At 31.6% G+C, this 26,125-nt stretch overlaps 2 protein-coding genes across 2 annotated transcripts; both read left to right on the forward strand.

The window, feature by feature from the left end:
- Window positions 1–8,358: 8,358 nt before the first annotated feature.
- LOC110703936 (bidirectional sugar transporter N3-like) lies at window positions 8,359–11,635 on the forward strand. The gene is made up of 6 exons (XM_021881736.1): window positions 8,359–8,589; window positions 9,368–9,404; window positions 9,588–9,798; window positions 10,245–10,406; window positions 10,662–10,781; window positions 10,938–11,635. The coding sequence occupies exons 1-6, from the start codon at window positions 8,544–8,546 to the stop codon at window positions 11,298–11,300; spliced, it is 939 nt and encodes a 312-aa protein (XP_021737428.1). The 5' UTR covers window positions 8,359–8,543; the 3' UTR covers window positions 11,301–11,635.
- Window positions 11,636–14,472: 2,837 nt separating this feature from the next.
- Window positions 14,473–16,193, forward strand: LOC110703870. Its single transcript, XM_021881649.1, has 3 exons — window positions 14,473–15,010; window positions 15,095–15,340; window positions 15,415–16,193. The coding sequence occupies exons 1-3, from the start codon at window positions 14,473–14,475 to the stop codon at window positions 16,191–16,193; spliced, it is 1,563 nt and encodes a 520-aa protein (XP_021737341.1).
- The last annotated feature ends 9,932 nt before the right edge of the window (window positions 16,194–26,125 follow it).

Consider the following 26,125-nt stretch of genomic DNA (forward strand, 5'->3'; position numbering starts at 1 on the left):
ATCCAAAACTCAAGCCAAACTCGTTTGGATTAACTTTAATTTTTCCCAAATTTTAAATTTTTAACTAGTATAAAAAGAAAAATTAAAGACAAATAATTGGTCAAGCCTTTCCTAATTTTTTTTTATAAAATAATTCATAATATTAAAAAAAAAATGGTCATTTAAAAGTTTACTATGCATTATATGACAATAATTCGATTCGTTCTAAAAACGTTGTTTAAGGGATCTTAGATCAAATTGAACTGGAGACCTGACTATTACAAGATATTTACTGGCAGGGATAAATTCAGTTGCAGGTGACCGATTTTTGACACCCCTAATTAACCTCAGTATTAGATATATATATATTGTCCAATAAAAATGTTTAATGAAAAAATAAGTTTTTTTGAAAACATAATTGATTTTTTAATAGTTGCAATTTTGGCATTAGATATATGAGTGTTGTTTTATGCCCTATAGCGGATAGCCTAGACACCCCCCCCCCCCAACTCCCACATCCCTTTATTATTATTTTTTTTAAAAAAAAGAATCTGTAAAGGATGAAAAGATATACCTACCTTTTCACTACCTCTAAATCACATAGGGCATTTTACTTTTAGTCTTCAACAAATTTGATTATTAATTTGTATAGAGTATAGACATATAGTTGTTCAATTACCATTGAGAAATTGAATCACACATATTTAGGTAAACAATTATACGATAAAAATAAATAAATAAATAAATTATACTAAGGATAAAATGACAAGGTGCAAAGGAAAGTGTATAGAACATAACATTATAATTGATATTAAAAATATAGATGTCTAAATGTAAAAAAACACAAATAAGTGATCTATTAAACATGCGACCAGGATGAAGCATCTTACATAATTACTTAAACGAGTAACTAAATCACGAGAATAAAATTATAAATAAGTCATTTATTTTATTATTATTATGAGATGGAAGGAGTATCAATAAAGATTATAAGTTATGTGGATAGAGTTAGGAGGTAACGAAGCTAGACAATGAGTAGTAGGTATCCAACTAAGACATTAAATAAGGCATGTAATCATAAATGAATAATTCAGAAAACAAAACTATTGGGACCTCTGATTAATTTAGCAAAATATGTGGATCTTACTTTACGAAAATACCAACAGGGGGGTTTCCAAAACCCGATTCATCAGTCACATTAACGTTGATGAATCATAGTCAATATTCTGTCATTTATATGATAATGACTCTTACTTATTTTTCATAGGTTTATTTAGCGCCAAAATTACTTTTACTCTTTACTGGGGCCTATGGGTGTCTATTTTATAATTCGGATTAAAACTGAAATTCAATCCAATCTATAACTATAGATTACGTGTAATAAATAGCATAACCTTGATTAAAATACACTCTACATCACAAACTATTAAGTTTGGTGCAAAAATTATCATAAAAGACATCGAAGACCAGAGATTTGTCAGAAAGCATGCATATTATTATTATTTTAATATACTCCGTATTTAACAAATTTTCACCTTTTAATTTAAAAAAAATTTCTCTCACGTATATAATTACTTTATTATTCACCCATTAGCCCAATTAGTAAATCTTATACTACCCCTTGAAATGTAAAAGAGGAAGAAGACGAAGACCAAGCAATCAATCGGTGCAAGACATTCTTTAAATTGTACTTTGGTAAATTTTGAAATTCAACTTCCATCTTTGTGTTTACATGTATTTGGTTATTTGTCTTTTTTTATTCATAATTTTATGAGTTTTCAAAAAAAAAAATTTCATAATTTTATGAAATTAGGATATTAGTTGGTGTTATGATAATTTGTTAAAACCGATGTGTTGTTTAGATGAATTTTTAATTTGTATTGTTAGATTTTGATTTATTTTGTCAAACATAATCCGTTCGTTACAATTTATCATGAACGTCATTGCAAAATAAGTTAGTAAAAGTAATTAGGGACACGTGCTAGGTATATTAAAGTAATTGAATAAGTTAGAGAAGATTAAAAAAATGGTGAAAATTGGTTTAAAATATTAAAATAATAAAAATACATTTATTCTGTACTGTAGAATCTCTGTCCTTCGATATCATTTATGCCATTTTCTGCACTAAACTTAATAGTTTGTGATGAAGAGTGCACCCGATTAAGATTGTGCTATTCTCTTCACCCAACATATAGTTGGTGCTATCGAGGCCAATTTTGCCTTTAAAATGAATTATTGCAAATTTTAATTTGGATTGGATTTGGTGATAAATTCAGATCAAAATTAATGAATTGAAAAAAATATAAAATGGATTTGGTTTTGGATCGGGTTGGCCTAAATCCAAACCGAAAAACCGATTGGACGCCCATCCTTACCTACTCCTTTATTCTTCTCCCACTCTCTTTTAGTGGTAATAACATGTTTACTATCATCATTGTCATTTGTCAATACAATTTCAATATTATCAACCAATGAATGAATTTCACAATGAGGGAGAATAAACTAAACAAACAAGGGAGAATTTACCACAATTTACTTCAAGTAGTGAGCTTTGTTTGAAAGTATTTGACTTTCATTTGATTTATTTTTAGTTGTGCTTGCATTTGTTTCATGATCAATGTATAGTCGTAAAAATAATAAAATTTGATTGATCCTCAAGATTGACAAATTTGCAAGACGAGTCTTTCTAATTTGCAACGCTATACCAAACTACCAACAAGCACACAATTCCTTAATTGTGGAAGATGAATCTTTAAAATTTGTACCCCACGTACACGAAAAACGAACACACAAAACTAAAATACAGAATATTTTGAAGAGAGTATAAAAAGAAATTTTTAGGGTTAGGGTTTTAAGTAGCTAGACGTTTATGTTTCGCATACAAAATAAGTTCACTTTGAAGAGTCACATTAAGGCAAGGAAGAAGATTAGAAAATAGATAATAATACATCTCAAATGGTTAATTGAATTTTATAATATTAACTTCTTTTTTAAGGAGAGAATCAAGCCGCAAATAATACTCCGTACTAGTAATTGATAGGGCTAGTTATGAAGTAAGTGGAGCTATCCAATGAAAGAGTATATATGTTGGTTATAATTAATTAATTAGAGTTGAAATATCTCATGGTTCACAAATTAATTCTGCAAGTTGCACAATATTGATATGATCGCCACGCATTTCAAAATTAATGCTCAATGTAGACAGTTGGGAATATAAGGTGGATCATCAAGGTTAACACTTCACCATTGTGAATTCGATTTGTGGTGTTGATTTAAATTACAATAATAAAATAAACTAAATAGATTTTTGGTAAGTATTGGATGTGGAAAAATAGCATGGAGATTTTGTTTTGATCTTATAATTTGGTATTAATTTGTATAACTTTTCCTTTTTACAATTAAACCTGATCATATATATTTTTCTAAAACCAGATCATATGTGTATAAGAATTATTGAATAGATAAAGTAGATAAAATTTTATTAAGTACACGTATATGCTTGCGTTTGCTTATTGTAATACTCGTAAATCTACTTTCATATTGTACTCGTATTAATTAAAATTATGAGTATATAAAATAATATAAAATGATTAATAATATAACAAGTTTTCCTAGATGATGTTACACCATATCAAATAATGCCAAAAAAACATCCTTATTTCTTGTTATCTATTTATATTTCTTACAACAAAGAAACCTATTATTTCATGTGAAGAAAATATAGTCCAAGTGATTAGCTTATACATGGAAAATCCAACTAAATTATATTGCTTTTAGGGCTTGTTCTCTTCAGCTTAATTTCTGGTCAATTCAGTTTCTAGTTTCTTTCTCTCATAAACAATTCATTTCAGTTCAGTTTTTCAGCTCCAATCAGTTCAATTCAGTTCAGTTTAATAAATCGAATAGGCTCTAATCGTGTACAAACTTAATATTTTGTATTTTAAATTGTTACCTTCCACTAGACTAAATCGCTTAACTTAAAAATGTGAGTGTGAACTATTGAATTATGTTGTGTATGTTGAATCATTATTAGTTGTGTATATATATACTGAGGGTTTCTTGCTATTTTACTAATTATCATTTTCTTTTTATAATACTCGATCATAACATTTACGGAGTAAAAGATAAAAACATGAATGGTATAATCTGGAAGTTTCTAGTAACAAAGTAGCAATAGAAGGTCTGGTAAGTTTAGGACCAGCTTAGCCTTTTCTGGATAACGCGTATGTCTAAATAAGCAAGTTTTATGGCCGACGATAACAGACAAAATATTCTGATTCGGTAGTCCTGTCCTCTTAGATCGCCTCACGCTATCCATCGATTTATTAACTACACCATCTCATAAATTCGCCAATAATGTTTTTGTCACACAAAAACAAAAATATATTAATACTATATTCTCGTACTGTATATGGCCGTATGGGTACTTCTTATTTCAATGTTCTTTCAATTTTTATTTTCATTTTTATTTTCATTTTTTTTTATTTTTTTATTTTTATGAATAGAAGAGTAAGGCCCTGTTTGATTCACCTTAATTTTACTGAACTGAAATTATTTTTACTGAACTGAACTTATTTTTACTGAACTGAACTTAATTTTACTGAACTGAAATTATTTTTACTGAACTTAAATTATTTTTACTGAACTGAAATTATTTTTACTGATTTTCTATTATAATTCTTCTTTAAGAAAACTGAATTTTACTGAACTGAACTTATTTTTACTGAACTGAAATTATTTTTACTAAACTAAACTTATTTTTACTGAACTGAAATTATTTTTACTTAATATTATTTTTTTAAGGTGAAGAGAACAGGGCCTAAATAAATAATTAGTCAAGTTCATTCTTTCAAAAAAAAATAAATAAATAATAATTATTCAAGCACTTTCTCAAAAAGTCAAAATTAAACCCTAAGTCTATAACTGGTCCGAAATAGAAAATACTACATAAGAAAAGTCACCGTTGTCTTTACATCGGTCATTTGAAACGTGACAACTAAATTATTTTAATGATAAGTAATTTGATCCGTTCCTTTTATCACATTACAATATGGACACAGTTTTAATCTTTTAATATCTACAATACAAAGTAAGTATAATTTTTGAAAATTTTAGTCCAAAATAAAGTGTGAGTACATAGTTAAAAAGAAACTATAAAATAAAATAAAAATTACATAAATGAAACTAGAAATGTAATAAATTAAAAAAATATTGATGATAGTATTTCATACCAAAATTATTTTTCTTTCTATTTCTCTCTTCTATAATAATTGTCTAGGAGATAGTGAAAATAAAAGTGTAACAACTGGTAAAAGAAAATGAAGGAAGTACTACCTATGATTTTATAACTAGCAACTAGATCCTGTCATCATATCCAATAATAACAATGTCTAATAAAAGTTCTTTAAATCTAACTATAATCGTACACCCATTAGATTACGTACTCTGTACATAAGCTAAGCATGTAACAACACACGTTTGTATGAGCTAGAGTTGATCTTGTAGCTTACTTCGTGGCAATGTGGCAAGTTAATTCCTTGGCAATGATGATAGAAAAAGAACAATTAAAAAATGGGTAAAAGGAGGAAAAATTAGTAGTGTTCGTACCATGCGTTGGACCAATGCAATGAAGTCTTTTAATTAATATTCTATCACTCGGCAATAAAATGGAAATAGTACGTGTACATAGTTGCACATTACAATAACATACCACAGTCAAATGAGTTTTTATGTAAGCCAAAATCATACGGGTAAATTTATTTGCATCTAGAAAAAATTGAGCCAAATTGTATCGTAAATCAAAAATAGAATTTTACAAATAATGTAGTGTTCTTAATGAATATTAGAATTCTTAAAGTTCATAAGACTCTATATGCATAAATGTATGCGTGAAATAACAAAATTATAGTTTTTGTAGAACAAATGATTTGATAGTTTAATTTTTGATCAAAAGATTGTCAATTTTATGATGATCATATGGAAACAAAGAGAATACTAGCTATATATAATTAGTGTAACTCCTTAGTAATTAAAAAAAACATATTCATTTTTTATATTTCAAATACAATTCTAATTAATTAGTTTCAAAGGATACTTTAAAAGGCCAACCTTTCATAAATTGTTACAACAATAAGAGATATTAGTGATGGAAAACACGTATGTTAATTCCAGTGTGTAGTAATTCATACGCAGCTATTAATTGTATTAAGATAATTAATTAATGAGAATTTATTACATAATTGACCTAATTATGAAAGTTGATGGAAGGAGGCTGGTCCTAAATTCGACGTGTCTTTTAGACTTTCAAAATTACAAGCTTACAACTAATAGAAACACCAAATTTGTTGGAGTTTTTATTAGTACTCCTTGATCCGTTTCGATATCATTACACTTTGATCTTCTTTGTCTTCAATGCACATTTTTGACCATATATATTCATATGATCTGAGTAAAACTTTGAAAAAATAGAAATTTTGAAATCATTTCAATAAAACGAATCCAACAGCAATCCACATGATATAGTTTTAATCTTTATAATCGTAAATATTTATATTTAAAGTTTTTAAGCACTTACTACCAAAGTCAAAATGTAATCATAGAAAAGTAACACAGGAACTAGGGCGCAAGTATGCCTATGTATTTTGGAAAGAATATAAAAGTTTTGAATTCATGAGAAAGAAAAAATCCGGGTATAAAAATTTTAAGAAAATGTTATGAATAAGGAAATAGAAATTATTACGTTACCGAAAAATGTCAATTGTTTTGATTATCAATAATTAAAGTTATTATAATGCTATCGAAGATAGGGGTGTCCATGATTCGAATAAAAATCGAAATCCAATCCAATTCAAATTGGATCCAAACTTTAATTCGGATTGGATCCAAACTTTAATTCGGATAGGATCAGATTGTATTTTTGTAAAAAATTGGATTTTCAGATCGGATCATCGGGTTGACCTTATTTGGATCCTAAAAAATGGGATTAACTGAAATATGAAATCATACTTTTACAAATAATGGTTTGTTTATATTAATCATGTAAGATTATGTTGATAATTACATTAATATAATTATGCAAAACTATGTTTTCAATACTTGCATTAATAATTTACAACTTTATAATTGCATTTTTATTTTTATAATAACTTTAGGCCCTAAAAATTTGCAATTTATTTTAATTCCGATTTTCGGATCGAATTCAAATAATCGAATTGTAATTCAAATTGGATCGAATTGGATTTGAGAATTAAAAACCGAATTTTATTTCGGAACGGATTGGATTTGACCAAAATTCAAACTGAAAACCAAATAGACACCCTAGTCCAAGATAATTAAGATCATGTAGTGCAAAATTAAAACTAGGATCATCATCTTGGAACCGACAGAGTATTTCTTATTATGATTTTTAACTATAGTAACAAATGCATAAAGGTTCTAATCCACCAAGATTTTAAATACACAATAAACAAAATTTTAAGTTTTTGGTATATTGGGATCTCCAAATGAATGCTCTCGGGCATTAGATATAGCTATTCAAAATATTTCTAAAAATGATATTAATCTTGGCATGCATGTCAAATTTACGTGTCAATCGATGTTAATCATGTATATTTCTTTTTGATAAGTATATTTTTGCTCTCGTATCTAACACAAATGCAGGGCTTTCATTAGTTTTTGTCTTTTTCTTTCTCTAATTACTAAAATATCTCAAGTCATCTTCCTCAATTTATAGTAGTAGTGAACAAATTTTATAGAAAATATCAATGATATTTATGAATATTTGACAGTTATATAATTGAAATATTATGTGAAATTTATTTGTATAATTGCAATATTATATGAATATCAATGACATTTATGAATATTTGATAGTTATATAATTGCAATATTATATGAATTTATTTGTATATTTGCAATATTATATGAATATCAATGACATTTATGAATATTTGATAGTTATATAATTGCAACAACTTTAACATGATATTTAATTTTTCTAAATATTTTGAGATGATGACTCGAACCAAAAAAATAAAACATATATATGAATTTATTTGTATTTTAATAGGTGTATTTTTTTGTAAGAACTCAATTTCAGAATTTTAATACAACTCATACAAGGCCCCAAAATATTTGAGACCGTCACAAAATAATCTATAAAGTTCTCATCAAATAGTAAAATTAGTAATATTTTGGAAGCTTTGAGGCAAGAGAGAAAGACAGAGTGATGATATTGACAACATAATAAAATTGATCCTATCGATTCATCCTTCCACAATTGCATGCCAAACGCATGGACGAGCTCAAATATATAAATAACTTAATTATTTGTTGATGGGTCCTTTTTCCCCCTATATAAACACTTTCATTCACTCTCCTTATTTCCTCACATAAATTACAAACCAAAAAAGAAATCAAGTGTTCTTTTCTAATACACTAAAACTTCTCTCACTTTCCAAATTATTGGGAAAAAAAAGGAGAGAACTAAGTGTAAGAAATTACACTAAAAGAAGAAAGAAAGGAATAAAAAGAGATTTTTTTGTTTAACTACCAAATATTAAACCATGCTTACCATTCACCACCCTTGGGTTTTTGCCTTTGGTATACTAGGTATGTACACCATGCATATCTTATCATTTTTACTTACTTTCATTTTTGTTACAAAATTATTTCATATCTATTCATATGTGTATATTTATTTTCTTAAAATTCATCTTCAAAAGACATTTCTTTTGAAACATTACTAGGTTATATTTTTCGGGTTTTCAAATTTCTTTGATATCTATTGCTCTTGTTTAAATTCGTAACTAGTTGCTTCACCATGCATTCACTTACATACTTCTTTTGCTTTTAATTAATTCTGATCTTTAAGCAAAATTTTTTTATACATTTTTGCATTATTTTCACTAGTTTTCTATAAGTTTTGTAAAAATTAGGTTAATTATTTATTACCTTTTTTTATTCTGATTTTGAGATTTTCTTATTGCACTATATCCATCCTTCCCCTTTTCAATTTACATATTTATCCATCAATCTTGTAGCAACGTATAATATAAAATTATACACCCCAAAAAAAAAAAAAAAAAAAAAAGAAAGAAAGAAAAGCCTAGTATTATACAAGGTACTTCATGAAGTATTATACAAGGTTATGACTCATGAAAAATGGTTTTCATGTGAATAACTACCATTAATAATTTTTATACTAATTTAATTTTGTTACTTTATCTTTTTACTATACAACTTTCTATACACAAATCAAATTGCATGAACATTATTCACCTGAAAATCAAAAAAAATTTTAACCTATCATTTTAGTTTAGTCAATCATTTAGCATTTGGACAAGGACTAATCATTTTTGTCACTTTGTGTGACTCAATTTTATTACAGGAAATGTCATCTCTTTCATGGTGTTTCTTGCACCACTGTAAGTACTTTAATCATGCTTATTTCGATTAATCTATGCGTTAAACACTCGCTTTTCCCTAATGATATGCTTAATTTTCTCTGTTGGTTCGACCTAAGATATATTATTATAAGCATAACTAGCACAACTGTAAAGTTTGATGATCTAATTATGTTATTAATTACTTTTTTGATTATTTTACAGGCCAACTTTTATAAGGGTGTACAAGAAAAAATCAACAGAAGGTTTCCAATCACTTCCTTATGTAGTTGCTATCTTTAGTGCTATGCTATGGATCTACTATGCTTTGCTAAAGGGCAATTCCATCCTTTTGATCACTATCAATGTTGCTGGAGTTATTATTGAGACTATTTACGTTGCCATATACATTACCTATGCACCAAGGCAAGCAAGGGTATGTACTTTACGACTATACATCAAATTCTTATTTGAATTGTCTCATAAATAATTCTTGTGTCATACGGTTAAAGGTTTTAGTGAAATACGTGGTTACTGACTAGGTTTGTCGTTTTCCCATCAAAACCTCAACAAATCAAAAAATTTTATGAATAATTTTGTTCAATAAGATCTTTTTTACCAACCTCGTAATATAAAATAACCTGATTTAATAATCTCTACTTTATTATAGTGATAAGATCCGTATAGTATACAAAAATCAAATAGTTTTCGCTTGGGATAAAAGTGAACACTCTAATTTCTTTATTTTTATTTTTTTTTGTTTTTTACTTGTGTCGACGCTACTTGCTAAAAACATAGAAAGTAGCCGTACAAGTTTACATAACCTGAAAATATCATACGCGTAAATATGTTCTCATATATGTGGATACCTTGTTTTTGCAGTTATCAACTTTGAAGCTACTATTGTTGATGAATTTTGGAGGGTTTTGTGCAATTGCCCTCTTTTGTCACTACTTATTTCACGGAGCAGTTCGACTTCAAGTTTATGGATGGATCTGTGTAGCAATCTCTATTAGTGTATTCGCGGCACCCCTTAGTGTCATGGTCAGTACACAATAATACACGATTTCTAATCAAGTGAAAATGATAAGTTATATTTAAACATAAACTAAAAATACGTGACTTAATCCGAAAGGCATTAACAATTAGTGTTTAATTAGTTATTTTTTCCACCTTAAAGTACCATGTTAAAATTAATTTACGTAGGTTAATTAAATAAATTCATTTTCTATTCTCTTTTGATGATCACCATAAATTCAGTGACTAATTATTATTGTCTGAACCTTAAACCTTTTACAGAGGACGATGATCCGAACCAAGAGCGTGGAGTACTTGCCAATCAACTTGTCATTGTGTCTAACATTAACGGCTACCGTATGGTTCTTTTATGGATTTGTCCAGAAAGATCTATACATAACAGTAAGTCAAATTTATAGATCAATATCAACTTAATTAATATCAATAAATATATATAGTACATATACAAGTATGTATTTCTTTCTTTCAAAAAAAAAAAAAAAGTATATATTTCTTGTATAATATGATTACTTAATTATGTTATGATATTATTGGCAGCTTCCAAACGTTGTGGGGTTCGTATTTGGCGTGGCACAAATGGCACTCTATGCATTTTATAGGAAATATGACAAACAAGCTGAAAAACAGAAGATACCAGAATTTGTAAGCCCAATTAAGCAAGAAACAGTTGAGATACAATCAATTGATAATAATGTTACAAACAAAACTGAGGATATTATTCTTCCACATGAAGACCCTCAAGAAATTGAGGGTGTAATTGGTGACAAAGATAATGTTATTATTGATGATGAGGAGGTGGGTAATTTATACGGGCCGCCACACGGCCCATCGACATGCAACGTGGACGAGAAGATCGTTGGTGGGCCCGGAGGCCCGGCATGGGTTCAATGTGCCGTTTGAGCTAGGGCAATTGGTACCATGACCAAAAGTTTTGGGTTTCTTAATTAATTCTTGTTTATTTTAATTTCCCTTTGCCAATCATCCCTTCAAAATAAATTAAGAGTAGGGTAAGAAAAAAAAATGGGGTTATTAGATTTTGTAAATTTGATGTAAATTTTTAAGGCCTTTAGTGGGGTCCACTTTTGGTGATGAAGGGCACCTTATTAAGGTTGATTGGAGGGTCACTCTCCCTAATGTTCCTCCTCTTATAATCCACAAAGGCACCCATTATTGTACTATTGTCTATTTTCTCTCATTTAATTGAGTTTTTGGCTCTTTTACAAATATTCTTCCAATTGTTTGGTTAAGATGCTTTATTATCTTATTTTCTCTATTATGGTTTTGTAGTATTTTGCTTGATTATTATATTTGTGAGTTAAATTTCAAAAGAAGATAATTGTATGAACGGAAAATTGTTGATACTTCGTGTAACGAATCGATAATCGTAAACACATTTGATTGTAACAATTAAAATAAACTTATGCACACTGCCAATAGTATTTCATGAAATTTCAAAGTCTATAATTGGTGTAACGAACTAATATTTTTTTCTTGCTTGTTGGTAATATCACTTATTAGTCGTCTCTATCGACTACTCAGACAAACTAATATTCTCTCAAAAAAAATCCTTCATTTTGAAATTAAAATATTAATTAATTTGTTTTACCACAACTTTAGTTCATTTTTAACAGTTTCTACAAATATACATGATTAATTCAAAAATTTACCATTTGTACAATACATGATTTAAATAGTACTATTATTTTAAAAAATTTACCATTTGTCCTATACATAAAAATTAATTCAAAAAAGATGTGCATGAATATATTTTTTTAATCATATAAAAGCAAAAGGAGTAAATTATTAGCTTAAAACTTTGTATAAGATAGTCTAAGAACCTAAGGGCATAGGTTAAGACTCCAAACAATCATACGTCTCACCTTGTTATTGTTACTAGGTACGTTTTCTTTTTTCTTATTTGTTCACATGTGACATGTTTATGTACTAGAGAGTAGATATATGCTCAAACGAAACACTTTGTCACTAAGAAGCTTAACTTACGTGAATCGTTATTTGCATATACGTTGAATTAATGTGAAAAAGTTATAATACAAGAAGGTTACATGTTGAATTCTACTACGTACGTCATTACTTTCAAGGGTTGGACTTATTATCTTATAGAATTGACCCTAACATTTCATATGCACCAAAAAAATTTAAGTCAAATATGCACCTGTCAGTTTGTCTTTTGCTTCTTTATCTCCCCTCGTACCCCAGCGGCTCACCCCACCAAAATAAATAAATAAATAAACATAACATGAAGGCATGAAGCCAATAGACAACCTATTTTTTTTTTTAAAAAAAAATTGTACAAAATTTAATTGAATAATATTTTTAAACAAATTATTTTAAGAATAGTTGCAATTAACAGGTGAGAATTATTTGCTTCAAAAAAAAAAAAAAAAAGGTGAGAATTATAAATTTAACTAGTTATTTGTCCGAACAACAATTTTTTTATTTTTATTAGTTACACCAAGTTTGTATATATATATATATATATATATATATATATAAACAGATTACCAAAGGTGAGAGAAAACGCAAAAGGATTCTGTCCCTCGTCTAGGGTTCCTCGTTGACTTGAGCTTTTTCGCAATTAAGGTAGTGTAATCTGTTTGTTCTCTTTGTTTTCTTGCCCTTTTGCTGTATCATGGAGTCGGATTTACTCAAAGATTGGGAGAAATTGAGTTTGACAGAGGAGGAGAACGAAGTTATAGGTAGCACGAATGATTCTTTGAACGATAACGATGTTGATACCCAAAGTTCCCTTACTCTGGTTGGAAAATTACTAACTAATAAACCTTTCAATGTTGAGGCATTGAAACGAACCCTAATCTCTGTGTGGAGGGCAAAAGATGATGTTGCGATTCGAATGGTCGAAATTAATCTCTTTGTCTTTCAATTTTTCAATGTTGAATCAAAGGATAGAGTTATACAGGGCAGCCCGTGGTTTTTCGACAACAAGCTCGTTGTTCTCAAGGAGATGTCTGGAGATGAACAACCTTCGGAGGTCACCTTCTTGCATTCCCCGTTCTGGATTCACCTTGAGGATGTTCCTTTCAATAAGCGCACTGCTGCTATTGCCGAGGAGGTTGGGAATTGCTTGGGAGGGTTTTTAGAATATGACGATACAAACCCTATTGGCTGGGATAAGGTAATGCGAATTAAGGCGCTTCTTGACATTGCCAAACCCTTGCGTCGAGGATTAAGGATTGCTACTGGAACATCTTCTTCGAAGTGGGTGGGTTTGAAGTATGAAAGGCTGACTGACTATTGTTTCTACTGTGGCAGATTAGATCACACCAAGAAGGAGTGTCAATTTCTTGACAGTAATGAAGGTGCTACAGAGGAAATTGTTTTTCAATATGGACCTTTTCTTCGTGGATCTCCCCATAAAAGGTCACGCAGCTCTGATTCTGAACGTGCTAGAGGCATCCCGGCCTAGTCAAGAAGATTAGAGAGCAGCATGCTTCTAGACGCCCAAGTTACAATGATCCCAGTGCTATTAAGTTAGGCCTCCAAGGGCTGCTAGAAAGTTGCTCTTCGAGTCCCCTCAACCACTCAAGAGAAGCCAAGTTCCTATTGTCATTAGGCGGAGGACACCTGAAAGTGATGATGCACAACAAGGGAATGAGACTGACCCAAAGCCTGCTTCTGATGTGCCTAATCTGGAACTTGTGGAACATGATCACCCCCCTGCTGGTGCACAACCTGCTCCTGAGATTTTTTACGAAGAACAGCACATGACTATTGAGTATGATAACACACCTGTTGCCAAGTCAGGGTCGAAAAAGGGGAAGAAAATCACTCGAAAAAAGGAGCAGAACACCCCTAGTGCTGGTCTGTATGAGCAGAGTGGCAAAAAAAAAACTACATGATAATCTTAGTGGTGTTGAGGAGATTGTGGCAGACCATGAGAAGCGAGCAAAGCTTGATATGGGAATGCGGATTGAGTCAGAATCTTTTGAAGTAGCGGGTGTTGGTGCTATCCAACCCCGCGAACAACAATGAGTTGCCTATGCTGGAACGTTCAGGGATTTGGCAACCCTCGAGCTATAAGTGCACTTCGTAGATGTGCAACTCCCTTGCCCCGGAACTCATCTTTCTCTCTGAGACAAAGATCGGTAAGTCTGCTTGTGAAAATAAAAAGACCACTCTTGGTTTTGATTGTGCTTTTAGTGTTAGTAGTGTAGGGTTGTCAGGCGGTTTGTGTTTATTTTGGAATAGCAATAAAGTTAATTTTTCTTTAGTTTCTTTTTCAAATAACCACATATGTGGAGACGTGAGCTCCTCGGAGCTAAGTAGTTGGAGGTTTGTTGGACTTTATGGTTGGCTGGAGTCCTCGAATAAATGCAAGACTTGGTTGTTGATCCGTGAACTCTGTCAGCAGTACCAGGGACCGATTCTCATCGGTGGTGATTATAATGAGATACTCAGCTCTGATGAAATTGAAGGAGGGGCTGACACATCCAGAAGGGACATCTCTGCTTTTCGAGACACTCTTGATGCTTGTGACCTGCGTGACTTAGGTTGTGGTGGGACTTGGTGTACTTGGGAACGTGGGAAAGAGGAAGGGAAGGTAGTGAGGGAGAGGTTAGATCGAACCTATGGTAATTAGAGCTGGTTTGCCTTATTTCCCGAAGGTCATGTTGAACATTTAGTCAGGTTTAAATCGGATCACACACCGATTTTAGCTCGACTTAAGAGGCCCAAGCGCAAGAGGAAGAGGGGAAAGAAGTCCTTTAAATTCGAGACAGGGTGGCTCCTTGAAAGTTCATGTGAATCAATTGTTCGACATGCTTGGGATGAGTCAGCTGGGTTGCTAATGGAGCAGAGGCTTGAGCTGCTTATGAGCACGTTAAGGAGATGGAGCAGTAAGAAGTTCAATAGTTTGGATAGACAAATCAATGATACGGAGTTGTTGCTGAAGGATGCCCAAGGTAAAGAGATGAACAATGGAAACCTGAAACTTTGTTCTTCTTTAATGGCCAAGCTTGATGGGTTGATTGATAAGCAAGAGGCAACTGGTACCTTCGATCCCGTGTTCCTGAAATAAAGGATGGTGATAGGAACACCAAGTATTTTCACCATAAAGCTTCTCAGAGAAGAAAGAAAAACGAGATTATAGGATTATTCAATAAGGAGAGACAATGGTGTGATAAGGAAGATGACTTAGAGTATGCCGTGACTGACTTTTATGAGGAGCTATTTACCTCTTCTATGCCCTCTCCGGAGGGGTGTGCAAAGGTCCTCGAGTCAGTTGAGAAGGTTATTTCAGAAGATCATAACTCCGAGCTCCTAAAGCCTTTCTCCAAGGATGAAATTTTTGCTGCTATTAGTTCGAAGCATCCCTGCAAAGCTCCGGGGCCAGACGGTATTCATGCCATTTTTTACCAAAAATTTTGGCACATTGTCGGCGATGATGTGACAAATCAGGTGTGCAACATTTTGCATGGTATCCGTTCTCCGAAGCAAATGAATAAAACGAATATTGCTCTCATTCCGAAGGTCAACTCCCCCACTTCTATGTCTGAATTTCGACCGATTGCTTTATGTAATGTCATTTATAAAATTGCTTCAAAAGCAATTGTTCTCCGTCTAAAGAATATCCTCCCTGGAGTTATTTCTGAAAATCAGAGCGCTTTTGTTCCGGGGCGCCTAATCACTGATAATGCTCTGGTAGCCTTGGAGATTTTTCATACCATGAAGAAACGGAGCACAAGCAGAAAGGGGTCGATTTCTCTGAAGTTAGATATGAGTAAGGCATATGACAGGGTGGAATGGTTTTTCTAGAGCAACTTTTACTAAAGATGGGGTTCTCTTGGGACTGGGTCCGAGTTGTTATGCAATGTGTGACTACTGTTTCGTACTCGTTCATTATAAATGGCGCGGTTTATGGTGATTTAACCCCGTCTCGAGGCCTTAGGCAGGGTGATCCGCTCTCTCCCTATCTTTTTATTCTGATTGCAGATGCTCTATCAGGTATGATCCGGAAGGCGGTGGAGAACAGATCTTTACATGGAGTACGTGCTAGTAGAAATGGGCCGGTGATATCCCATCTCTTTTTTGCGGATGACGGTTTACTTTTTGCTAGAGCCAACCGAGTGGAATGCTCAAAAATTGTTGATATCCTCAACTTGTATGAAGCAGCTTCCGGGCAGAAAATCAATTATGAAAAGTCGGAGGTCTCTTTTAGCAAAGGTGTGTGTGAGTCGACGCAAAAGGAGTTAATTGAGCTATTGGGAATGAAAATAGTGGATGCTCATGAGAAATACTTGGGAATTCCTACTATCATCGGAAGATCTTAAAAGTCAGTTTTTGCAGCTCTGAAGGACCGTATATGGAAGAAACTTCAAGGGTGGAAAGAGAAACTTTTGTCAAGGGCCGGGAAAGAGGTGCTCATAAAGTCGGTGATCCAAGCAATTCCAACATACCTTATGGGTGTCTACCGAATTCCTTCTGGAATTATTAATGAAATTCGATCGCTCACTGCAAAGTTTTGGTGGGGGGATTCGAATGAGAGAAACCATTTTCATTGGCGCAATTGGGATTCTATGTGCACACCTAAATGCCTCGGGGGCCTTGGCTTTCGGGACATGGCAGTTTTCAATCAAGCACTCCTTGGTCGACAAGCTTGGCGTCTTATACATGCTCCTTCATCCCTTCTTGCTCGGGTTCTAAAATGTAAGTACTACCCAAATTCATCATTTCTTGACTCTTCGTTGGGTTAGCTTGGTAGTTATTCTTGGCAAATCATTTGGGGTTCGAAATCTTTGGTAAAAGAAGGATTGATATGGAGGGTCGGAGATGGGGCTGACATTGACATATGGGAAGACCCTTGGGTGGCTGATGAGCACGGTCGTTTCATAACAAGTGACAGAGCTGCCTCCGTCCTTAAGGTATGCGACTTAATTAATTCTGAAAGTAAGGAGTGGGATTACAACCTGGTGGCTTCCACTTTCAATGAGAGGGATGCGAATTGCATTATGTCTATCCCTCTTAGCTCTCGTGAGATGAAGGACTCCTTGACTTGGGCATTTTCAATGGATGGAATTTACTCCGTCAAAACCGCATACTTTCTTGGAAAATCTTGTAACTTGGATGACTTCCACCATGCTTGGGTATTGATCTGGAAGCTCAATACAACCCCCAAAGTACGACATTTTTTGTGGAGACTATGTTCTGCTTCCCTTCCTGTTCGTTCTCTATTGAAGAGAAGACACATGATTGATGTGGATGAATGTCCGTGGTGTGATAGTGTAGAGATAGCCCATCACGCCTTTTTTGAATGCCATACGGTTAGACAGCTCTGGGAGGAATGTGGTTGTAAGGAGCTATGGTCTGATTATGCCGAGTTGAGCTTCCCCGAGTTAATTGCTTCGTGGGACAAGATGGATGGAAAGAAATGCCAGACTAGAGCAGCACTAATGTGGCAGATTTGGTGCAGGAGAAACGACAAAGTTTCTAACCAAGTCGAAATCTCGCATTTGGCTATTATAGGGAGAGTTCAGAGACTTGTTGCTGACTATAACAAATACACCACCAAAATCTATGGTAGCATTTCTAGAGCAAAGTCGAGCAGCCTCAAGAGATGGAGCGCTCCACGCAATGGGTTGATAAAAATAAATTGCGATGCCTCTCTCACGGTGGAAGGTTGGGTGAGTCTTGGGGCAGTGGCTAGGAATGAAAAAGGGGAGGTTCTCTTTGCGGGCTGTAGGCGAATGCGGGGTAGGTGGCCACCCGTGGTTGCTGAAGGGATGGCGGTACGTTTTGCAGTGAACTTGGGTCGAAGACATGGCTTGAAACATCTAGTGGTGGAATCGGACTGTCAAAGTATTATCTCAAGACTCCAAGCTGGGGCTATTTATTTCTCGGATCTCGACAAAATCCTTGATGATATCCTTGTTACTAGTATGCATTTTGATTTTATTAGTTGGTCACATGTTAAACGAGAGGGTAATTATGTTGCCCATCACCTCGCTAAGTTAGTGCCTTTTGGGGTTGAACAAATTTGGGAGAACCATTGTCCTAGTGATGTTGCCCTGTATGTACTTATGGACACCTTGTCTATATATATATATATATATATATATATATATATATATAATATATATATATATATATATATATTTATATATATATATATATATATATATATATAACACACGTTATCAAAATATCATAAATGAGACACATTAATATAGAGTATCTCTATTGTTTCAGACCTTGTAGTTTGCTGACAAATTATGAATTAAATTGAGTTATAATCCATATTTTTAGTAGGAAATGAACAATTCATTTTATAGATTAATGAATGAAGATTCAAGGGAATATAAAAGATTTTCTAATCTTTATATACTTCATATAGTTAAAAAAAATTTAGTTTGGATTTTCTATCTACAATAATAAACTTCAATTAATTGACTATATATGAAAATTCTAATTTACGCAACTGAGCTGAACTGAACTAAGCTGAATAGAGCTGAAATGAATTGTTTATGAGAGAAGAAAATTAGAACCTGAATTGAACTGAATTGATTAGAGCTGAACTGAACCAAACTGAACTGAATTGAAATTAAGCTGAAGAAAACATATCCTTAAATGGTAAAAAATCACTAATTTACTATGACGTTATTTTAATTTTTTCTTATTTATTTATAAAGCAAAGAAAAAATATATTATTTATTTAAAGAAGTTGTACGTTATTGTTCTATATTTTAGGGATTTTAGGCTATAGACGTTTTTATAAAATAAATCATCTTGTTATATACTATGTATCAAGGAAAAAAAAGAAAAAAAAAGTTTTGGTGGGAAAATTTGAATTGTGAACTCGACACGTGTACGTAGTTATGGGATATTTTTGGTTATATTAATATAGTATATAGTATTGATATTCGGTTTTAGTTAACATGATTTGACTTTTTAACTATTGTAATTCTACTTTATTTGAGTATACCTTTTTTCAATTATAGTTATTAGAGAACATAATCATATGTGATCTTATTTAAATCGTCTCAATGTATATATTTAATAATATCAATTTACCAATTTTACTTATTGCTAATTAGAGATAATAATAATCATTGAACTTGTACATTGACCAATGTGATCAAAGAAATGTATCGACTAAAAGAGGACAAATAAAGTACCATGTTCATATATTTTTATTAGCTTAGGTAAGCCCACTATCATGGGACAACCGTAGATCACCTGTGTAGCACCTGAATCCTCGATACTTAAGCCAGACCAATCTGTATCAAATGTATGTGTAGCAAGCATCATAAATAGCTACAAATGCATATAGCTCAAAGACACTAACCTGCACCTAGACACATGCTTGTATTTCAATATAGGAGAAGTGATACACATACACTAGGTGTATGAGGGGTAAACATACAACCCCAATAAAAAGCCGCCACATCAACATAAACTAAAAAATAAAGAGGGAAAAATGAGGGGGAAATTAATTGGGAAAATGGCGCTACAATGCAAGTTAGGCGGGAGTAATTCCTTAGTGCTAAACATGCATTAAAACTACCCTCCACTAACCCACTTCTTTTCAATTGAAAACCAAAAGGCTATTCCATGTATTAATATAATTGGCCGGAGAAGACAACTTTAACATGGAAGCCATTAATAAGGAGAAATTTTCTGGCAATGTGTGTTTTTTTTTAAATGCTCTAAAGATCGATAGTATTTTGAGTACTTCGTACTCATATTAAACTAATACACTCCATACCCGAATTAAACTAATTTTCAGTCCTGTTTGTTCATTTCTAAAGAAAACATTCAATGGTACATAACTTGAATTGTTATTTATCATCAAAGTGTGGTAATCTCTAATTAGTTCAACTATAATCGTTAAATATATATTTGTGTCAAAAATATTCGTTAAATATATATTCCACTTAATTTATTAGTTTTGTTTTGTTATTTGAATCTACTAATTTATTTTTGACAAACTTCTGGAATTATACAAAACATTATTTGATGACAGAGAAACTCGATAAGAACGTGTATTGAGTTCTAGTTGGTTTTAGTAAGATTAATGTTAAGTTAGTAACGAACAAATTATTTTAGTATCATGACAAGGACACGTTATGAGTTTTAGTTGGTCTTATTACCTTTTTAAGTTTATAATATATTAATAAGCTTGATATTAATTTAGTTACAATCCCTCAAAAAAAAATGTAGTGACAAAACCATTATTTTTGTATCCTAAACTATTTTTTCCTTACAATTTAAATGTTAAGACATTGATTTCTCAAGTCCACAATAATATTGTGAATGAACTAGGTTCACGCAAGTTTTTCCCCGACTCCGAAGTATTTATTGTATCTAAATTAGTAACAAAGTAATGTATTTATGCAAAAATACATATATAAAGTAAGGAATAACTCTTATAAGTTGGAGGGCTAAAATCAAATAGTAAAGGGTTATTTTTTTTTTTTTTTGAAAGAAAGTAAATGGTTAAAATTAAATAGTGGAGGGTTAAAATAATAACTATTGGAGTATACATAAAATATAGTAATCGGTTACGAATAAATAAAAAAAGAATTTAAAGTTTGTAACATGTTTACAATAAAAAAAATTATACTTTGTTACACTAATCTTTGCTCTATAATCCTTCTTTTTACATCTTTGTTAGCATTACTAATATGACCGTATTCTTTAATATTGACATTAGATAATTGATTATTATTAGACACTTCAATTAATCTTGTAATATATAAAAACTAATTATTCGATCAATTGTTTTACCAAAAAGTTAAATTATATATGCAAAACTAAATATTTTCAAACTATATATCTTTGTTAGCATTGCTAGTATGATCTCATTCCTTAATATTAATATTAGATAATAGATTATTATTAGACACTTTAATTAATCTTGTAATATATAAAAACTAATTATTTGATCAATTGTTTTATCAAAAGTTGATTATGTATGCAAAACTAAATATTTTCAAAATAAGAAGTAGCCGCTAAAATACTCAATATTGCTTCAAGCACCAATTAAATAACACATTCACAATAAAAATTATATTTTTATACTTTGTTTTATGTAAAAAAATCTCTAACTATTTTTCGTTTTATCATCCTTTTTTTCAAAAGATATGATACAAATGCAAATTAAGTAAAATTTTTAAATATCCTAAAAAAATAAAGTAAAAGTTTTAAATCATATTTACAATAAAACTTCTAATTTTCTATACTTTGTTTATTTTTTGTAAGGAGAAATATTACTACTTTTTTTTTTTACATAATTACTAGTAATGGTCTCATTATATTACATCCGATGTTTTTTAGTTGCAACTTTGAAATATTTTATATCTCTCAAATAATACCCCAAAGTTGCAACTAAAAAAAAAAAAAAACTGAGGTAGTATAATTGATTAATATAAGGCACACCAAGCCAATTATTAATTTCGAATTATTTTTTTACGTACTAAATAGTGAAGGATTAAAATCAAATAGTGAAGGGTTAAAAAAATAATAAAATATCAAATTCATAAAATAGATCTAGGTTACTAATAAATATGGCATTATGTGAAATAAAATACAAATATTGATTTACTTACCCTATAACATTCTCTCCTATAAATACCCCATTAATCCCCAAAAATTTCCCACACAAAAAGGTTAGTCTTATTTTCTCTCTCCTTTGTTTTATTAATTTGTATAATTATAATTATTGATTTATGGATTTTGATTTTATAAGTACTACTTTTGATGGATTTTATAAACACAAAATCCATAAACACTAGTCCATTTCATTTACCTAATTGTTTCTAAGTACTACTTTTGATGTTTTATAAAGAGAGTTTAATCACCCATTAAAAAGGGAGATTATTAGGGGTTTTTATGTAATTTTCAGATTTTTATTAGACTTTGAACTTGCTGCAATTTCATGTATAAGAGTGTATTTTAAGGTTTTTATGAAGAGAATTTAAAGAACTATATATAAGCTTTTAATTTTAACTAAAGGGAAGGTTTTAAAGTGTTGTTTAATTTGGATTTTGAAGGTTTTAAAGTAAGTTAGTATTGCTATAAATTTGATTGATTGGGTATTGTAGACACCCATTTGTGTCTCCCCAGAACCAAACCCAGTGATGAGTACCTTTCGCGTCGAATCATAATCGAATGAAGTGAAAGTGGGGAAAGATTAGTGTTGCGGATAGTTTTAATTTCTTTTCTCTTCTCTCTGTTTTTGAAAACTTATTTTAAGAAAACAGTCAATCCAGTTTGGTTGGTCCATGATATGGGTCCAATAGTAGTGTAGTTGGATGGGGCTTGACAAGAGCTTTCCAACAATATATTATAAGCCCAATTCCGATGAATATGAGGAAGTTATAGCCAATTTACTAAACTGAGCCCGGTTTGAGCCTTATGTGCGGCCCAATGATCTAGAGGAGGGCCTAATATGATTTATCATTCCTCATTTAATTAGGAATGGTTTTAGTCTTCTAGATTCTTCTAGAAGGTTCTTTTCATTCCTAATTCAATTAGCATTGATAAATTGACTTTTGTTGACTTTTCAGAGTTTTAATTAAAATCAAAGAACATTTTTGAGGAAAAGATACGATTTTATCCTCCTGTACGGCAAAATTTATCTGATTTTAGAAAACGCGTCAAAAACAAGATTAGCGCCTAACGCCAGGCATTGGCGCCTGGCGCTAAGCCTGGCGCTTGGCGCTAGCATTGGCGCCTGGCGCTAATGTTGGCGCCTGGCGCCAATCTGTTTTCAGGTGCGCCAGACTCTGTTTTTGTAATTTTATCTTTTTGGCTGATTTCTCTATAAATAACGTATTAAAAACTCCGTTTTCATTCATCAACAACCAGTTTTCAATTATATTCACCTGCAGCCAGTTTTCATTCATCGATTCTCTCATTCTCTTTAATCATTCGCCATCTTTCTTTCTCTGTTTTTCTAAACTAGCTTTCAAATACAAAATTCCGCATTCGCAAGATCTAAAAACAGCTAGCCATATTCGAAGTTGCCTTCGCCCTAGACGTGAAAGGTTTAATTTCTGAGGGTTTGGTCCCAAATCTCTCTTTCAATTATTGAATTTAATTGTTTTGTTTATTATTTTCCTTGAAGTTACTAACGTGTATATTTTGTTATTAGAAAGAGGTACGAGCCATCAAAGTAAGTACTTTAATGGTTTTATTGATGTTATGATGTAGAAATCATGTTTAAATTGTTATTATGATATTCCTAGTATCATGTCTAGGGTAATTTTAATATCAAGTATGATTAAAAGTATGATGCTTCCTATGTTCTTTCTAATATTTATGATTGTTAGTATCATGTTAGGGTTAAAGATTTGATTTTTATTGCTTAGTGACATGCTAGGGTTTGTTATTAATCTCGTTAGTATCATGCCTAGGATCTTGCTATTTTTATTATGCTTTAACATGGTTTATGATTATTTTTATAATTGTTTTGATTATGATTATAACTTTATTATTTCTATAATTATTATTATTATGGTTAACATTATTATTATGATTATGATTATTATAATTATTATTATTATGATTAGCATGATTATTATTATGATTAATATGATTGTTATTATGAACATGATTATTATTATGAACATGATTATTATTATTATTTTGATTATTGTTATGATGATTGTTATTATCATGATATTTATTTATTATGTTGCTTGATTATATTTATTGTTATTGCTTGGTCACGCCTTTTATGCATGTTTAAAGGGAATTTGTATTTGTAATCACGCTTAATAAGATAATTAATAATCTTGTTTAGGGTTAATGTGATTATAATTCAAGTGATCGCCAATAATAGATTTATTTGCACATTAAATTCAACCAACATAGATAAACAGGTTTAGGGTTAACCTTTTGATTGTATGTTAGTCAAAAAGTGCACATGAATATGATCAGAATAAAGTACAGACCTATTATTAGGGCATGTTCAATCTCTTTTAGGTTGGATTTGTACCTTCATCCCCGAACCCTTATTTGGTTCAAGACCTTATGGAGTTGACGATCTCTTGGATCGTTAAGGGGTGTAATCTTCACCCAGTGAACGGTTTACAAGTTCCTAAAACTTGTTGGCGACTCTTTTGCTCTATCTTCTTTCCCTTCGGACGCCACCATGCTTAAGTGTATGATTACAGTGGGGTTCAAGCTAGGGGTTAACGCTTGAAATTTATTCCCTACAGTTATTGATTGAGATGTTATTGTTTGGTTTAGGAGAGGAGTTTATTGAAGGTGATTTCTAGATAGTAAAGTGGCATACCAATTCGTTTGCTCAAGGTATGTACAAGTTACGAAACCTTGCTTTTAGGTGCATGTTTAAGGACGGATCGAGAACTTAGTATCATGTATAGGGATGACTGGGTTAAATTGTTTGGTTATACATTGTGATTTTCCGTATATTGTGTATGAGACATGTTTGAGATATAAGTATATGACTACGGTTGTGGGTGATGTATAAGTGATTTCTTATCAATTGGATATGTTATGATTAATTAAAGGTTATGGATTCTTGGTTGTCTATAAGTGGAATTAATTTTGATAATGGTTCCATGAGGTTAATTTTTAATACTCTTTCATGAATTAATTATATGATTTGAGTAGAAGAAGTTCATTAAAGTCTTTTAAGGCGAGGTTTAGGATTTGAAGTGCCCTATGCACTTAAGATGTTTATACACCGAGGTAATTAAAGGATTCAATACTAAATATTGTTTGTCACTAATAAATCAAGAATTGAATTGGAACTTTGGATTGCTTGGAATGATGTAATATTTGATTGATTATATTTTTTTGCATATGAGTCATCACCAAGTCTAAACTTGTAAATCACGTAAAGTGCAAGGTGGATGAGCAATAAAACTTTAGATTTGTGCACATCTGGAGTAATGACAATCAGGGGTTGGGGTACACAGGGTATTAGCCGTGCACTTTTCTCGAGGCCGTCTGATCTACGAGTCTCTTATTTCAAATACTTTTCAAAATTAGGAGTTGAGATCTCATACTAACTACGGTCACGGAGTCGCGCCCGTGGTCGTTGGATGTTTATTGATGTTTCCGAAAGGAGGCATGGGGTTTTTCTTTTATTGATGTTCCAAATGGGACATGGGTTGGACAACCTTGTCTATTGCTAAATCCAAAGAATTAAATAAAATGAGTTTGCTACTATTAACTAGTGAAGTCTTAATAAAATTGATAATTGAGTCGTGTGTTGAGTCTATAATTTAATGATGCATGATGATTGATTATTAGTAGCATGTTATGGATTTCTTATTTGTTTTGCAGCTTGTATGTACTCAGCTTTGCTGATTGAGTGCTTTTGTGTGTGTCTTTCTTTGGTCATGGCCTTCGCCTTTCAATGACCCTGTGACGATCCAATTTTTACATTTGTAATATTGGGGAGCAGATTAACCACATGTTCTTACATACGCAGCATTTGCATCAGGGTTGTGGGATTTTGAGTAGAGAGTTGGTTATTATTCGCAGTTTATTTCTTTTCATAAGTTTGAATTTATTTAAACTCTGGTTTTATTTATTTACTACTTTTGTGAGGTTTTGAATAAGGGCCTTAATGGTTCCAAGTTGTATGATTTAATTTGGTTTTGGTTATTGGTTTTGAAACTTATTTATAACTGAATTAGTTTTTCCGCTGCTATTTTGTGATAAAGCCTTAACGTTTGAACACGTGGCGGTAGCACGCCAGTAATTCTCTTGGA

The sequence above is a fragment of the Chenopodium quinoa genome, unplaced genomic scaffold (assembly GCF_001683475.1).
Source record: "Chenopodium quinoa cultivar QQ74 unplaced genomic scaffold, ASM168347v1, whole genome shotgun sequence".
Taxonomy (NCBI): domain Eukaryota; kingdom Viridiplantae; phylum Streptophyta; class Magnoliopsida; order Caryophyllales; family Amaranthaceae; genus Chenopodium; species Chenopodium quinoa.

Bases quoted from the DNA above. Each gene is read 5' to 3' on its own strand.
- LOC110703936 (XM_021881736.1), top strand. From the start codon at position 8,544: ATGCTTACCATTCACCACCCTTGGGTTTTTGCCTTTGGTATACTAG. The intron at 8,590-9,367 runs GTATGTACACCA...ATTTTATTACAG, and splicing joins TTTTGCCTTTGGTATACTAG to GAAATGTCATCTCTTTCATG. The intron at 10,782-10,937 runs GTAAGTCAAATT...TATTATTGGCAG, and splicing joins AGAAAGATCTATACATAACA to CTTCCAAACGTTGTGGGGTT.
- LOC110703870 (XM_021881649.1), top strand. From the start codon at position 14,473: ATGTGCAACTCCCTTGCCCCGGAACTCATCTTTCTCTCTGAGACAAAG. The intron at 15,011-15,094 runs GTAATTAGAGCT...CACCGATTTTAG, and splicing joins GAGGTTAGATCGAACCTATG to CTCGACTTAAGAGGCCCAAG. The intron at 15,341-15,414 runs GTAAAGAGATGA...TTGATTGATAAG, and splicing joins GTTGCTGAAGGATGCCCAAG to CAAGAGGCAACTGGTACCTT.